The following is a 17,264-nucleotide window of genomic DNA, read 5'->3' as shown; positions in this document are numbered from 1 at the left end:
GAACTAACTGTGAACTTTCACTCAATATTTCTCGCTTGTTGCTGTGCTACCTCAATATTTTTATTATTGAAAGACTTTTGCCTCAGCTTTTACGTCCCTTTTCTTACCTTCCCCTCCCGGGAAAGTGCTTGCGCCGCTTTCCTTTCGACTGTCTCGACGTCCAGCGCTTGGCAAAAAAGCGAGTCTTGCGGAAAAATCAACATTGCACAAAAGTTTTCCAGCACACCCGCTGCCAGGCAGCCACACACTCAACCACCCAGCAACCACCCACTCCGACCGCCCAGCTCTCTTCTATATCTTCTTTTATTTTTTGTTTTGGCTTAGCGTTGATGATGTATGCACTTTGAAAAGAGTTGAGCAAAGTGGTTTTTCGGGTTTGATGAGCTAACGTCAGCCATCTGCACCACCCACTCGAAATATGAGTGCTACCTCTCTCCGTTTCTCTCTCTCTCTCTCCCTGGATCTGTTTGCATTTCGTTGGCTGTATGATAAAGTTATTAATGGACTTCAATGGCGTTTCAATTATGCAATTTCTGCGATTTGAATTTAAATGATATTTTGATTGTTTACTTTGCGGGCATGGGTTATGGGTTTTCTAAAAACTTTTTTTCAGCTGACTGGGTGATTTGTTTGCCGATATTATAGAATATCTAAGTTTCACTTCCATTGCCATACAAATAAGACTTAATGTAGATTAAATGACAAATGAGATCGAGTGCAAGCAGAAGATGAGAGGACAACATATGTATGTATTTACATACATAAGTTTCAATACATACATGAACATATTTTATATTTCTGATATTTCTATTTAGATTTCTGATATATTATTAATTCGTTAAATATACTGATGATATTTTATAGATCTATGTAGCATATAAGTGTCAGAAGAAGTTACAGGCACACTCAAGTCTTGAAAACGGATAGAAACTTGTTGACATTTGCATGTAGGCTAGGCCAATTGGAGGACCATTTGATCGATCAAATCGATAACTTTTGAGATGAGAGATTTGAAACAATAAAATATATCGATGTGGATATAGATGTCGATTAATTATTTATATATAATATATACATAATGTGCTTATAATAATTTATAATTTATAGTGAAAGTAGCGTGTATAAAATACCAATAAAAAATTGAAAAATTTGCAATAATATAAATCTAAATTTTTTATTATTTTTTTTTAATATCTACTGTAAATCTGCTGAAATAATACTTAAAACATAATATTAAAATGATATATTAATGAATTTGTAATATTTTGTATTGCAGAATATAACATGAACCCATATGCTAAGCGATATATATCGTATACATAGCTTTTTGATAACTTATAAATATACCAAGTTTCAGTATGGCAAGCACTAACTCGACAATCCTGGTCACACTGAACAGGAGCAAAGTGAAATTCCTAAAGAACGAATAGCTAAAAATGCATTAAATTGTCATATAACGATGCGTTCTCGCTTTGCAGCCAAGTTTAGGTTGTCACTAAAAATCTCTACCATTAAACAAAAATATAGTAAAAAAGTGAAAAAAATGAAAAACGTTAAGCGTGACACAAAAGATCGAGATAATTCTCAAATAGAAAAAGAAGCTGATGAATCAAATGAGAATGAGAGTGAAAATGTGATGAAGAATGAGTATGAGAATGACAATGACTATGATAATGACAATGACAGTGACAGTGACAATGACAATGCCCATGCCAATGAGAATGGCAATGACAATAACAACAACAACAATGACAATGACAATGATAATAACAATGAGGATAAGAATGAGAATGAAATAAATGAGATCACTAACTGTAGTATTAGTGCTGAGGTGGAGGGTGACAAAGTCAACATGCAACCGCCCATTTCGGATTTCGACATAATCAGCATCTATGCGGATATATCAAAGTTGAGCGTTATAGAGCGCTATCTGAATATGTTATATCGGTAAGTCCGCTGTGATATATTTATATGCATGTAATTTTTTAAAACACCTTTACAATATATCCCTTACAGTCCCTCCACTTGCTTTATGCGCTTGAACTGCTACTTTAAGCTCTCTGAACTGGAATGCTTTTTGGCGGACACACTCTATGAGCCGGAAAAGCACACGGCCCTGTTCATACGGCACACGGAGCCGCCGTGCAGCCTACGACTCTACGATAATGGCCACATCTGCTGCCAGGCCTATTCGTACAAAAGCGCTGCTCTGGGCATACATCGTTTCATTGATACCATGGAGCATCTGGGCTATTCGCCCGTGTTTCAGAATCCCCGATTCAATGTGGTCAATGCGACGTTCTGTATGCCGTTCGGGATCGATTTGACAATCCTGTGCATAGAGTACTGTGAGGACTGCGACTACATGCCAGAAGCACACCCATATCTAATATTCAAGATGCGCAACTCATCCACTAAGCTGGCCATCTTTAACAACGGCTGTGTCTACGTGATGTTATCGTCGACGCCGCGCCACACCCAGCAGGCAATCGCCTATATAATGCCCATTCTGTTCCGGCATAAAGATACTGAAAAACCTGAGGATCCAGAGCTGCGTATCGGCGACATTAATTTCAAATTGCTCTGGGAAAATGAATTCCAGAGGCAATACCAAAACTCTGTCAACTATTCCAGATGAGCAACAATGTTGATGTTAGCTCTTTTCCCACAACTTCTTCTTCTTATTGTTTCTCTTGTTGTTGGCCAACTTTTATTTTTGATACATGAATATAAAACTTTCTATATCCGGTATATGCTCATAAATGTCGAAATGCACCGCCCGGAGTAGAGGAAACTTTTTTTGGCTTAGTTATTTAAATGACAAGAGCCGTTGCGCCAACACACACGCAAATTATTTAAATATGTACATAGCTAATTCCAAGACAAAACAAAGAAAAATATTAAAAGCTTAAACTCAAACTAAATAAAAATATGTTTGTATATATACATACGTATGTATGTGAACAATGTACATATATATCTTATGTTTTAAGCGTACATCTATTAAAAATGGAAAAACATGTATACACATACATATATTTAGGGTTAATATAAATGTATAAAACAAGACACTGACAGATTGGCTGCCTATATGAGAGATATCTCATCTATTTTGATAGAAAGAGGTCGATGTGATCATACCCATATATATGTACAAACATACATATGTATATATAGCAGCATATTCGATAGAGACGAGGCAACATTTATGTCAATTGAGCACAGAGTCTAAGGGATGCCTAGCTTAGAGCTTCCCATTAAAGCGCATCAGAGTTTTTTATTTTTACCTGCAATGTCAGTTGTTTTTCACAAGTCATTAGCTCCATTTGCATACACACACACACATGTATTTATAGAAATGTCAACCCATTTTAGGGGGTTGCGGTGCACAAACACTAAAAATCACTCACAAATTTACAAATTTACAATGTAAATGCGAGCTGCAGCTCATCGAAGTCCATGTTTGCATTTGCCAGACATAAAAATGAATGTGACGGGAGGAAGTTGGGATTGAGGTTAGCGAAAAGCCATCAGAAGGTCGAATCGCAACGTAAATGTGTGAAATGAAATTTGAAACTGTCGTTCGTTTCGTTTCAGCTGCTGTCCATTTCAAACCTATTGCATTTGAATAGTTTTTTGTCTGCGTGCAAAAACAATTCAGTGTCATATTTGTGAGTCGCCCTCTCTCGCTCTATCTCTCTTTGTATATGTGTTTCGCAAACACACACGCACACACACACACACACACACACATCGCCTACGCTCATAGCGATATTGCTGCAGCGGTTGCCATATAAGCGGATAATTTTCAATATTTTTGTTTGCAATTGTTGGTCGCATCCAATGGGACTTTTCCTGCTTTTGTTTGTATGAAAACATTTTTGGCCGTTGACGGCTTTTCGCGTGTTTTTCGCTCTGTTAGAGTAGCTTGTGGGCTGTTGGGATTACTCATTAGAGCCGTTTGACTGTGCGTATGGGAAGTAGGAATTATTGAATGGGAAGAGCATGACTAAGAGTTATCCTAAATTGAAAATATTTGTATTTAATTCATTTAATGATTTACAAAAGAAATAAATTTTCTTTTTAGCTATTACAGGGAATAAAATGTTCCAAGGCTTATTCGTATCGATAGTAAGGGGTCAATAGACATCGTTGCTGAGAAGTATGATCCCTATTAAAAATATTTACCATCGTATTAGCTAGCATTGAATTTTCTTTAGATTTACTTTATAATAACTTGGAGTGGCTCAGCAAAACTCTTGTTTTTAATGAAATCGTTACAATTTTTTATGAAAATATTTGCGCTCAAAGCAAATTAACTATGAAATCTGCTCATTTAAATTGCATGCACAGGAATGTAAAGCTCCAAATGCAAAATATAATTAATATTATTATGGAGTGTGGGTGCGCTGGAGTGACCATGCCTTCTACTTCTTTTTGTTGCTTTTGTTGTTGTTGGTTGGCTGAGGATTCCTGCAGCTGCTTTCTTGTTATTGGAAAGGGGCACACATTTGTGTGTGTGTGTGTCTGCATTTTCATAATTTCTGCACAACAAAAAGCAAAGACCACGACAATAGCGCAAAAGGGACGAAACGAACGCAGCAAATTCCAAAGCTCTGGAATTTATGCAGCAAATATTAACTTACCACACAGACGCACACACACACACACACACACACACACAGACGCACACACATGCACACTCATAAATTGTGTTCAAAATTTCTCATGCAATTCATGTAAAAGGCAGCACAGAGAACGAGAACGAGAGCGAGAGAGAGAGAGCGCACAAGAAGTGTGGAAGAGAGTGGGCAGGAGGAAGGACGCAACAGCCGCTGCCCAATTTGTGCATGGGCCAGCAAGAACTGACAACAAAACTCATTAGCAGAAGCGGCGACCGTGACCGAGACGGCAAGTATGCCGTTAGAATTGTGGGCATGGGCGTGCAGCTGTCTGCTGGGAATTGAAGGGGCCAGCGACAGGGCAGCAGAGTGCTGCTGCTGGTCAACCGAAGCCAAAACGCAGCATGCACTTCCGTTTCTGAAAGTTTGCGCTATTTTATTCATATTTTTACTGGGCCGCTGCTGCACTTTATCTTTCTGCGGCGGTCTTAGTTGGCGAAATTGTGTGCAACCACGAAAATCTAATAAGCGCGCAAATTTGTTGACATTGCGCAAATGTTTTTTACGAGCAGCGCTCGCAAGTCCAGCAGCCTAAGACGAAAAAACTTAGTAGACCGCTCCCGTGCCCACTATACCCCCTCGCTACATTATGTTCCTCTCTCTGGTCACTGGCTACCGCAAATGTCCATTAAAGAAGTCGAAAGTCGCACTTAAAGCGCAACGGATGAAGCGAAGTGCAATGACAAAGAGCAAACGAGGCAGAGGGAGGCGACAAAGTGCAAATGTGTGCGAGAGCGGGACGGAGCTAGTGAGCGAACTTGACGTTTTTGACTTTGCTAAGTCGCGCGCGATGTTGCGTTAACTTTTTGGCTTTTGCGCTCTGCAGACACAAGGAAGGCGAAAGAAGTGAACGAAAGCTCCCATCACAGTCTGTCAGGTAGCACAACAAAGATGGCGTCGGAGCGGTGCTGCCAGACCGTCAGCTGATATGTCAGCGGATAGCCACAGTCGAGACAAGACAATTTCATTAACCGCGGCGGCCAGCAAGCACATTAAGTCGAACGAGCAGACTTGCCTTTGATTCTTTATCAGCCGAATGCCTGCATGCATGCATACACACATACATACATATATATGCATACTGGATGCTGCATAATGGACGCGTAAAGTTTTTTAATTATTTTTGTGGTCTTAAATTGCATTTCTGGTGAATCTGTGCAGCGAAAGGACGAAGGACACGATGTCCGTGTGAGAAGTACGACCACAAAAGCGCCGACTTTATCAGTGCCAGGCAATTGTCATCTGAGCTGGGTGGCTCAAGAGAGAAAGAGAGAGAGAGAGAGGCAGACAGAGAGATGGAGAGCAGAGCAATGCAGCGCATTCATTTAAGCAAAAGTGCAATAACATGTTATTTTATTTAAAGTTTTCTTCTCTTTTTTTAACCACGCCACTTTTCGCTTTTGCCCTTTCATGTTGGCCGTTAACAGCAAGCGGCTTTAAAGCATTCCAGCCTTATTACGCAATTACAAGTGAATTGACACACAGAGCGCACACTTCTCTTTGCCTTTGCATTTATTCTTCCTGATTTTATTGAGGCAAATATACGAATAATTGAAATTACATACTGGTCGCTCGTTCCACCAGGCAATATATCGTATAAAAAATCATGAGTAATTGGTATGTATACCATTTGGAAAATATGCATACATAAATATACGTTGATTGCAATTGAGGCTTACTCATATGAATATTGATAAATGTCAAGAGGAAATCCATTTAAGTTCGTTTTTCAACTTTAAGTTGGCAACTGATCAATTCTGGTGGGAGTGGGAGACTACGAGATGCTCTGAGAAATGTACAGAAAGCGCAGATTATGCGGTGAGTTGGCAGAGCTTTAGCTGTGGTGAGCGGTTGGGTAAATATATATATGTAGTATATATATGATTGATTCGACATTTATTTCCATTTGGCTATCTACCTCGTATGTATATATGCATATATAAAAAATATATAAATTACTTGCTTTACGAGTTGTTGAAGTACTTAACTTATTGCCAACTTTTCCCACTGAATCAAAAACCAATTGCAACTCCTTTAATTAAATATTTATTATGTAATTAGCCTCGCACAGAGTATAAAGTTTTGCTGGCGTTCCACTTGCAAATCAATTAGCTGATATGTTTGCCTACAACAGAAAAGAGACGAGTGGAAATTGTATGAAGAAAAGCTAGTGGAAAATTTTTGCCACCGCCTGTCAAAAGTCGTTGCAAGCCCCAAAAAACTTTGCCCGTTCATGCATTTTATTTAACACTCGACCAAAGGCAAACGGCATACGCCCTCCAAACATGGCAAGTGAAGTTGTTACGAAAGCTCACATCAATTTTAGCCAAAAAAAGTGGGTTAGGGATGCCAAGCATGCATATATGTATATATATATATATAGACTACCAACACGATTTCAATTTGCCTCGTTGATAAACGGCTGAGGAATTAATTCAGCCGACTCATACTAAATTCCTCACATTTTTTTACTTTTATCTGTATTTGAGGTAAAAATATTTTCACTTTTTAGCTCTGATTTCACATACACTCATGCATACATGCTCACATGTGTACATGCCTACATACATACGTGTATATTTATGTATGCAAAAGCAAAGTTGACTTTCTTTTGACTGTGCCTGGCACCGTCGTCTTCGTCTTCGTCGTCTGCGCTGGCCACGCCCCCTCATGAGCGCCCCCCAACTCGCCCCAGTCATGTGACTTAACTGTACTAAATAGTTTCTCACGTGACTCCTGCACATAAAAAATGGCTTTATTGCTGCACACGTATTCATTAATGGCAGCAATGAACTCACATGTGAATCGAGTGGGTCGAGCTGGGCCAGCTTCAAGAATGCCAGCTTAGGTTGCAGCGTGAGCTAAAGGGCTCTCCTAGCCACCCACAAACACAAACACACACACACACACACACACACACACACACATAAACTGTATTGTTTGTTGCAACTATATTGTTGCTTGGCTGCACACAGAAAATGGTTGCAAGTCGTCTGCACAGGAAGTGCATATTAATTGTGAAAATTTGTACAGCTATTTCTTCGAAAATAGTTGGCTGCCGCTGTTGCTGTTGTTGTTGTTGTTGTTGTGTCAGGTAGCGAGTGGCTTACCTGGTGTAAATCCATGGCTCGACTCGGTTGCAGTGCCAAAAAGTGGAGCATGATTGCAGCACTTGAGCAGCTAGTCAGAGTTTAATTTTTGGACTTAGCCAGGATATACATGTATACCAAAAAGTTTCCTTCCAGCAGCAGCAAGTTTAAGGGGTATTAAATAATCACAGTACCATTAAGTCAGACAGTTAAACGTAAGTTTTGCTTTAGAAATTATGCTTGTTTGTTTGATCGGTGCACAACGTGCAGCAGATTGAAAGCAGTTCTAGATTGATGTAATGGAACATGGGCAAGGAGATAAATAGATGCCTTACGAATATTTTATAATTGGAAAATGTTTATCTAATATTTAAGGCTTACAAACTTTTCATTGCTGCCAGAAACTTGCAATTGTTTATAACTTGGCAAGACTTTTACAACTCCGAGAAGAGAGAAAAGGAATTTTGGGAACGCACAAACAGATGAACAGATGTACATATGTGTGTATGGTAGCACTGTGGTGCATAGCAATTATTAAAAAATTCTTCTATAATATACTGGTAATTGGCAGTCCTTCAATCAGTAAAATCCCTGTAACTTGGATCTGCAAATATATCAATACTGAATGCCAAAACTTTGCAGCCCTTGAAGAATTTTCTAATTTGAAAAACTAACTAAACCTGAACAAAAATACATATGTGTTTACTATGAATATTCGATGTAGTTATCACATAAAATTTTAAAATCGATTATAGCTGTCGATTGGCAGAGTCGCAGTCCATCGAATGTTTCATTCAATTTGCGATATGGGAAAATATAGCCTTGGCCTTCCTGCCGCTTCCTGCTGGGGATTAAAACTGCAATAGTTCAACGCTTTAATGGCCCTTCGGTTAGACCACATTTCAAATGTGGTTATGTTTTTCTTGAATTGCCAAGCCGCAGAGCAGAGCTCGGATTGAACCATATGGACAGCTGCCATGCACACCAGAACAATGTAGAGCAGAAGTTCAAGAGCAGCATTCGGCAGCAGCCAGCATCGATTTTTGTTGTTGAATAAAAATGTAAGCATTTTGTTGTTTGGCTATAAAATTAAAAACCAACACTCGCATAGAGAGCGTGTGTGTAGTATATATGTGTACATACATATAGCATATATGCTTATACATCTCGGGCAATTGAGAGTGGCAATGGCTGAGGGCCTGTGTGGATTTTGAATCTGCAGCGGCATCATCCATCGTAGTGGCTGCTGCAATTTGTTTGAACAACAATTTTTACAAATGAATGCATTCGTGTTGTGTTCGCTTTAATTTTCATTTCCCATTTTCCATTTCTATTTTGATTTTCATTTTCCATTTAACGGCCAACAACAAAAGCCAACACAATTTTTAGTTAATTAATGGCAAGTGTTTTGGCAGCAGGGCGAAGCGCAACAACGTCTACATCAGTTTCAATGTTGATTTTCAGCTCGGTTGCAACCAAGCAACAATCACAACAACAACAACAACATTGGCCAACAACATGCAACAACAATGCGCTCAATTGGCTCAAAATGAGTTTTTATGGGATTTGCATACTCTGAATAGGGAAATAAGTGCAAACAATAGCAGAAGCAACTCAAGCCAACTCGTCTGCAGCTTGTTTTTTCTTCAGCTTCCTCTGCTACTGCTTCTTTTACTTCTTCATTCTCTTCTTCTTCATTTTCATCTACTTCTCACACCCAGGCATTTTCATAAAATTCTCTCATATTGTTTTGCCATTTTGTTGCCTTACAATTTGCATTTGCATAATTCTCATTTTTATGATACGCGGCTCATTTTTCTGTTTTTCTTAATTGTTTCTTGTTTGGCAAATTATGAAAAAAACCGCAAGCCTAAAGAGCTCGTAACAAATTGCAGCCCCATGAAATACTCAGAATCACAGAGAGCTTATATACCTAGCAATACTCTGTAACGGACGCATTGGCTTGAAAGAAAATCCATCTGTAGACATTATAATATTATTAAAAAAAATTTTTTTTTAAAATAGAAATTAAATAATTAAAATTAAATACTGAAATTTTGATAATTTTTATTAAATTAATAATAAATGGTGTTCATTTTCCCCTTTTCTTATAAAAAATAAGGAAGTATTATTTGTTCCCATTATTGCCTTTTTTTTTTATATAAATTTTTTCTTTATATTTTTCGTTGTTTAATTAATTTATCATATTTATGAATTTTTTAAATATTTAGTTTTTAATTTTTTTTTTCTTTTTTAAATTATATAGCAACATTGTCAGTATTTTTTCTCTAAATAAAACAAATTTTTTCTCAACAAATTATGCGTTTTACTCCATAGTTTGTTGCTGTTGCCTAAGCCCGTGATTAATTGTAAAAAAAAGTAATGGGCATTCCGCGGCTTTTATCGCGTCATATCAAGCATAAAGAGTGGCTTTAGTGTTGTACTCAATGATATGCTCGTATAGTTCTTAATGCTCTTGCCAGGCATTATAGCTATAGGATATTATGAAACAGCGCACAGCTAAACGGAGCAGCACAAAACATTTAATGCGCACAATTACTTTGCATATATTACGACGTATGTGAGTGTCCGGCGCAGATTTGTGTGTGTTTTGTCGGGGAGTGTGTAGCAGGAGTTGAAGCCAGAGTTGTAGAGGCAGTTGTAGTTGGAGTTGACTGCAGTTGGAATTGCCTGGCTTTTATGGCTGCCACGCTGGCCAGGCCGACTTCTTTTACATAATAAAAGCGTAAACACGTTTTCACTATTGGCCAACCAAACAGCGCCGCCCATTACTTTTTGGAGCCGACATCGGTTCTGGCCTACAAGTGCGCCTCTAAGTGGTCAAAGGGTCGGGGAGTGGGTCCCACAGTCCACATACATAGTCTAACGCGTGGCTCTTGCGAGCAAAATAGGCTTTTTGGGTAGTTTTATGAATTGTTTCAATGCTCATTTACCGGTTGGCCTAATGGGTGCATTGCCTTCGCATTCTGGCCAATATATTTACTCTAAGCTGTGGACACGAATGTTATTAAAGGCCCTATAAAGTGCATAAGGTCTTGCTGCTTTTATGGCATTACAATTGCTATGGGAGCATTCTATGAAAACATATGCTCAGCCTAATGTTTTTGGGGTTTAGTAGTGGGAAGAAGGCTTATGTGAAAAACACATCTGGAGCAACGGAGTTTTATGAAAAGTTCTTCCTTTTTCAATGCAAGATACAAATTAGTATGTTATTTGTTTAGAAGTTTTTGCTAGTGGAAAATTTAAATTTATTATAAAAAAATTTAGATTTGAGTCTAAAGATGATTTCGAACTGAAATCTGTTAACATTTATTGAGTATATATTTTATTATGATTTATTAAACTTTCTACACACATTCTTTAAATATTCGCATAATTTAGTGCATGTATTTTTATCATTTATTAAAAATGGTCTTATTGTCATAATCTTAAATCGATTTCTTTTTGTAACTTCTATTTAAGTTTTATGGCTTGTCCCTGATCTCTTGAGTTGATTTTGCATTTCAATTGAAACTTTGTTGCTCAATTCTTTTTACCTACAGTTTTTTCATAAATTGTAAAGTTCAGTTGCTTAGTTTGGCAAGCGCCCATATCTAAGTGTTCTGAAAACTAACTGAAAATTCACATTTAGCGCGTAGGTTGGGACAAAAAAAAAACCACTTCTACTTGCCTTTGAATACACTTGTTCATCGTATATACATATGTATTAAAAAAAAAAAGTTAATAATAATACATTTATATATAAATACTAAAAAATAATGAAGAGTCTCGTCTTATCATTTTACATTTTGTACAATAAAAAAATTTATTAAGCATAAGTATACATTTTTCGCCTTTCTATTTATATTTATTAATATTATTTTTATATTGTCTTCAGAGTCAAATAGTTCTTTAAAATAAATATTTTTATATATTATACATTTTGTATATTTTTTTCTGCAGTACTGAAATACTAAAACTGGTCAGTTAGAGTATTTATTGTGCGCTGTGTCGTTCGGATATTCGTTTTATCTCTTATTCTTTTGCCTCAACCACTTCACAGCGCAATATACACGCATTTTTCTGCATTGCCACTTGGCTGTGTGTGTTAGAGTATACATAGTTATGCGCGCACATACACACAAACACCCTTACATAAGCTTCGCCCACTTCAACACCCACGCACTATACCAGCCGAAGCAGATTACTAAAGTCGCAGCTAACATATTTTTGCACACTGAGCGCTAGAAAAAAACGAACAGGAAACGCAAGTGAAGAAATTGCAAAAAAAAGAAGCAAAATATAAGAAAGCGAAAAGCCGTGTAGCAAATGGAAGATGAAATACTCTGGAACAAGAATTATGTGGACAGTATGTATGTATATAGAAAGAGACAGATATTATATGACTAAAGACAGGGCTGAAGAAGAGGTGTAAAAGTCGATTGAATTTGTGGACATTTCTTTGAAATGACTGGATTACTAATATAATAGGTATATATTAGTTTACTAATACATTTACTAATTTTATATTTTTTATAATAAAATAGAAATGATAATTCAGCAAACTTCCGCCATAAGTCAAGAAGTTGCCTTTACATATCAATTAAATCGAGTATAAAGCTCATATACCCCATATCTGAGAGTATTATATACCTATATATGTATACATGTATAAATATATATATAACTGTTGCAAGTGCGCTAAAGTTACATGCTTCATTGGATGCCGACGCCAGCCAGGCCCGCTGTGCGGTTGGAGCTGCAGCTACGTTTGCTTGGCAGTCGCGTCTGCTTCAAGAACAATCAAATTTGCAGCCAGCTGAATTTCTGCTGTTGCCCCTGGGCATAATATTCTCCGATGTGAAGTTCTCCTTTCCCACCTCGCAGATGTTGCTGTTGCTGTTGTTGTTGCACATGCAATGGGCTGCGGCAGCACTTTCATAATCGAAACGCCAGCTAACCAGACCCGATAGTCGAACTGAGCTGCTGCCTGGCTGGCGGGGGATCCTTCTTTCCACCACTTCCCTTCACATTAAAGCCATAACGGGGCACACTTGAAATTTAAAAGGCTCCAGGACCCCATTCATTGTCTGGCAGACACTCAGCCACACATATGCTTAACGCTTACGGCTGGGAATATGTCCCTCACTCTCTCTTGCTCTGTCGTGCTGTCGCTGTCTCAGTCTTCCTCTCTATCTGCGGGCTTAGTTTTGGCTTAAACGTTGCCTTCTTTGTTAGCGTCGTGTGGGGTTTCCTTGGCTTTTTTCCTTTGCTTCTTTCACTTTTTTATTTGCATATTTTAATGCAAATTGTGCAGAATTAATTTAGTGCTGTTTAGTCTGCTGTCTCTGTAGCCCGTTGCCGTTCACCACCCTCCCCCCCAACCGTCCATTCAATCTCCCAGGAAGCAAACCAAAATGTTTAGCCACAATTTTTGGCTGTTCGTGTCGAGTGGGCGGTTTCGTTTCATATGTAAATATTTCGAGTTTCAACTTTTATTTCCTTCAAGTTCGTCGCTTTTCCTTATTGTTTATGCTTAAATTGTGCTTCAAGGCGCATTGAAGTGTGGCCTAGTTTTATGCCAGGGGCTGGCTGAGGAACCAAGGGGCCAAGGGGCCAGGGGGCCAAGAGGTCGAGGGTAAAATATATTTTATGAGCTATATTATGTAAACTGAATTTAGTTTCTGGCATTTGCTCTCTGTCTCCATTCAGCCAGTTTGTTGCTGAATTATTCGACAAGGCGCATTCAACTGGCACCACAATTTGCCATGGGTTTTTTTTTATTCTTTTGATATGCGAAGTGGAACGGGTTAACAAAAAAGGAATGTGTAGAGTGTGTGGAGGCACATATTAGGATTGTTTTGTATGGTATAAGGGTTTTCTGTTAATTTTATAAAATTTCCTCAATCCAATGAAGGCTTAAACAAAGCTAATTTTAAATCTCATTTTCAGATATACTCTATAGAAATATAAAGTCCCTCTTTAGTTCAAACAGCTCTAATACTATATGTATTTTTAAAACTTACAATGTTTCACTTGCAATTATTTGTTTAAATCGTTTAGACTTTGTTTTCTTGGCTGAGCGCATCGAGTGCTGGCTACTTGGCGCTTGGCACTAAACTGAAAGAATTATTGGACAGAACTGCATGGAAAAATTTCACTCACGTACAAAGGAAATTAAATGAAATGAATTTCTGAGCCGTCCTTCAGTTGCTGCTCATAGTTATCTACATAGCTCGCGCGTTTGTCTCTTCTCCTTTTTCGCTTTCACGCAGTCGTCGCGGCGGCAGCTGCAGCTCGGCAGCGTCCGCGAAATTTATGCTGATCATTCATAACGTCAGATGCGAGTGAACAGCGCACGGGGAAAGGTAAGGCCTAGGAGGCTCAGGAGCTCTAACGACCGGAAACAGTCAAAATGAATGTGCATAAAGTGGGTCAGATCAAGCAACACATGAGAGCTTTCACTTTAAGTTAAAGCTAGAGTGGGAAATGAATGCGCTGTGCGGGAGCCATAAAAATATATCTTTCAAATTTATTGGAAAAAATTTAATTCACTTTACATTAAGATTTAAAATTAATATATATAGTTATAATTTTTATATATTTAACTAAACTAAAAAACCAAACTAAACTAAAAAAAATTAATAAATTAAAAAAAGTATAAATAAAAACACAAAATTAAAAAAAAAAATAATATTTACAAATTTTGTACTTTGTAAAATTTATTTTAGATAAAAATATACAAATACATAATTTTCATTTTGATTATCTATTATGTGTCTATTTATATCTGAATACAATTATTTGTAACAATGCTGAAATTTGTTTCAAGCTGTTATTGCAAGGCAATTAAATTGTTTATTCATATATCCCACAAAAAAATTTCTATAAATATCTATACCAATTTATGTGTATGTAAAATCGGTTGGTAGATGAAATAAATAAACGGGGGGTGCGCTGGAAAGGTAAATGAAGCAATGGAAGAAAGAAATCAACAACGCAACACAAAAGTCGTGCACAATAAGAAAAGGAAAATCAATTTCCGCTTTCAAAATAATTCCAAAGCCATACAAAGCTGTATGAACCGAGCGCCAAGACGGGGCTGAACTGAGCTCAGCTCTGCTCAGCTTGAACAATGGGCGCGAGCGGCGACGGAGAGCAGACTCAAAATTGAGGTGGAGATTGAAGATAATGGCAGGGGATGGCAGTTGAGTGGGGGTAGGGAGCTGAAGCGGGATTCGAGAAAAAGTTGCCATTATCCTGTGCGCCAGCGAGAGATAAGATATTTGCACAAGAATGGCATTCAGTTGATAAAATCCGATTTGAAAATGAGCGAATGCCTGGCAATGAGCAAGGCACGCGGCAGCGTCGCCCCTATCGAATGGCGGATGGCGGCAAAAGCTGTAGCAAAACAAAGTGAGACACAGTCAGAGACAGAAAGAGAGAATGAGAGGGAGAGAGAGTGAGACAGAGGGCGACTGTGTGGGAGTATTAAAGGAGTCTGGCCTCGTCGCTGGCAAGGATAACAATTTTATAAATAAATATTTGTGCGCCCTGCAAAGTTGCCTTCGCTCCTTTGCGTTTCGCTTTTGAACTCAACTATCTGGCGATAAATCATTTGAAGTTGTCGTTCCCTGCAATTGGCCCGGTGACAATCTTTGTACTAAAAAAGGCAAAAGAACCTGAAGAAGGAAAGACATGGCAAGAGAAAAAGAAAAACCAACAGAAAAACAAAAACTCATGGACACAATCACAATCAGCAGCAACTACTACAGCTGCTGCTGCCGCTGCTGCTGCTGCCTTTTACGCACTTTCGCCCGTAAATCTGCGCCGGGCTGTAGTCGAACGCAAACCGGAAGCGTGTCTCCGCCTGATAGTCCAACGACTTCCGCTGCTGCCGTTTAATGCTTTTTAATGAGTTGCTTCTGCTGTCGCCTCGACTGCCGTGCAGCGGGCAAAGGGCAGAGGGTAGAGGGCAGCGGGCAGCGACGACATGTGAACTTAATCGATTTCATTGATGACAGCTTTTCGCATGTGTAAGCCCAAAAATTCCAATCGGCATTCGGAAAATCATTCAGTTATGTATGAAACGCTTTAAAGGATTCTAGGAAGTCTCTTTATTAGTTTAAAAGTATTCCTTTACATTTTTTTTTGCGTTTTTAATTTAGAAAAATTTATTATATTTTTATATAGCTGCTGTCACTTGAAAAAATCCTTTTTTCCTTAATCTATGCTGATTAATAGCTTCTTTAAAGTAATAATTTCAATTTATAAATAATTTACAGTGTTATGAAATTAATTATTTGTTCAAGTAGAACTAAATTCGAATATTGCGAATTAATTTTTGAAATTATTGAATTTATCATATATTTATATTCATTTATATGATTGACTCTTAATGTTTTTTTTTTTTTTATATTTATATGTATTCAATTAATTAAAATAATTATATTTTTTACCTTTATATATATGTATTTGAATTAATATCAGTATAAACCGCCAATCAAGCAGCTTATCCCGCTGCGTATGCAACAGCATCAAAGAGTTAGCTTTTAAGCTTAAACCAAGTTGAAATTGACTTTGGGAACAGTCACATATGTATTTTGTTTTCTTTCTTTTTTTTTTTAAGCGTCTGAGCCGATTGATGATTTCTGCAATCGCCTTTGCCTTTGCTTCGATTTTTCTCTCCTATATTTTTTGTTTGTTTGTTTGATGTGTCTTGGAGCATTGTGTCCAAATCGGTTTTGGACGACAGTTTAGAATTCGATTGGATGGCCTGATTACTTATGCCGGTCAGGTAAATCTTGTAGAAATTGCCCCAACTCTCTAAATTTGCTGCTCTCACTCTCCCTCTCTCTTTCTTCCTCTCACTCTCTCTATATCTCTGAGCTCTCAGCTGCTTTTCGTTTTTGTCAATGTTGATTGACTCGATTTGTTGCTGGCGTCGCTTTAAAGTACTTGGATGGAACTTTAATTTGTTTTTTCCTTTGGTCAGATTTGTCTGTCTTTTGGTCAGAGCAGGAGAATGGGAGTGAGAGGGAGAGAGGGAGACAGAGACCGGGCGGAGTTCTTGAGCCCGCGGCGCTTGGCTTTCTGCGTGCCGTGCATTGATAAATGAGCGCGCTGCAAAGGTCGTTGCCAGGGTCGCGGCTTCTTATTCTTTCTCTCTTTTTTGGGCGCTCCTCCACATTTTATTATTTGTTTATGCGCTGACTGTCCGCTGCTATGGTCTATTGAAAACTCACCCCAACCCCTCCCTCTATTGCTGCTCGCCATACCCGGAAGATAAACAAGTAGCCGCAAATGGCGGGTCCAAAGTCGATGGCTGCTAACAAATTGTGGGCAATATTTTTGTTTCATCAACAGTGTCCTTGTCGTGCTGCTGCTGCTATTGCTGCTGCTTGGGGCCGTTACCAACTTTATTGCATTATTGAAAAACTTGTCCAAATATTTTGAATGTGTAGAAAAGCTTTTTGCTCTTATTAAATTTACA

General features: G+C 38.2%; 2 protein-coding genes across 2 annotated transcripts in view; one reads left to right on the top strand and one right to left on the bottom strand.

The window, feature by feature from the left end:
- The window catches only part of Tmtc1 (Transmembrane O-mannosyltransferase targeting cadherins 1), a 53,946-nt gene that overhangs the window by 26,687 nt on the left and 9,995 nt on the right, over positions 1 to 17,264 (bottom strand). The gene's annotated exons all lie outside the window — the stretch shown is intronic.
- On the top strand, positions 1,427 to 2,932 carry Trf5 (TBP-related factor 5). Its single transcript, XM_030385081.2, has 2 exons — positions 1,427 to 1,947; positions 2,017 to 2,932. Exons 1-2 carry the CDS (start codon positions 1,460 to 1,462, stop codon positions 2,636 to 2,638), a joined length of 1,110 nt encoding a protein of 369 aa, XP_030240941.2. The 5' UTR covers positions 1,427 to 1,459; the 3' UTR covers positions 2,639 to 2,932.

The sequence above is a fragment of the Drosophila navojoa genome, chromosome 3 (assembly GCF_054131105.1).
Source record: "Drosophila navojoa isolate 15081-1374.11 chromosome 3, UAZ_NAV_1.0, whole genome shotgun sequence".
Classification (NCBI taxonomy): Eukaryota; Metazoa; Arthropoda; class Insecta; order Diptera; family Drosophilidae; genus Drosophila; species Drosophila navojoa.
The sequence above is the reverse complement of the archived record's forward strand: the minus strand, read 5'-3'. Positions and strand labels throughout refer to the sequence as shown.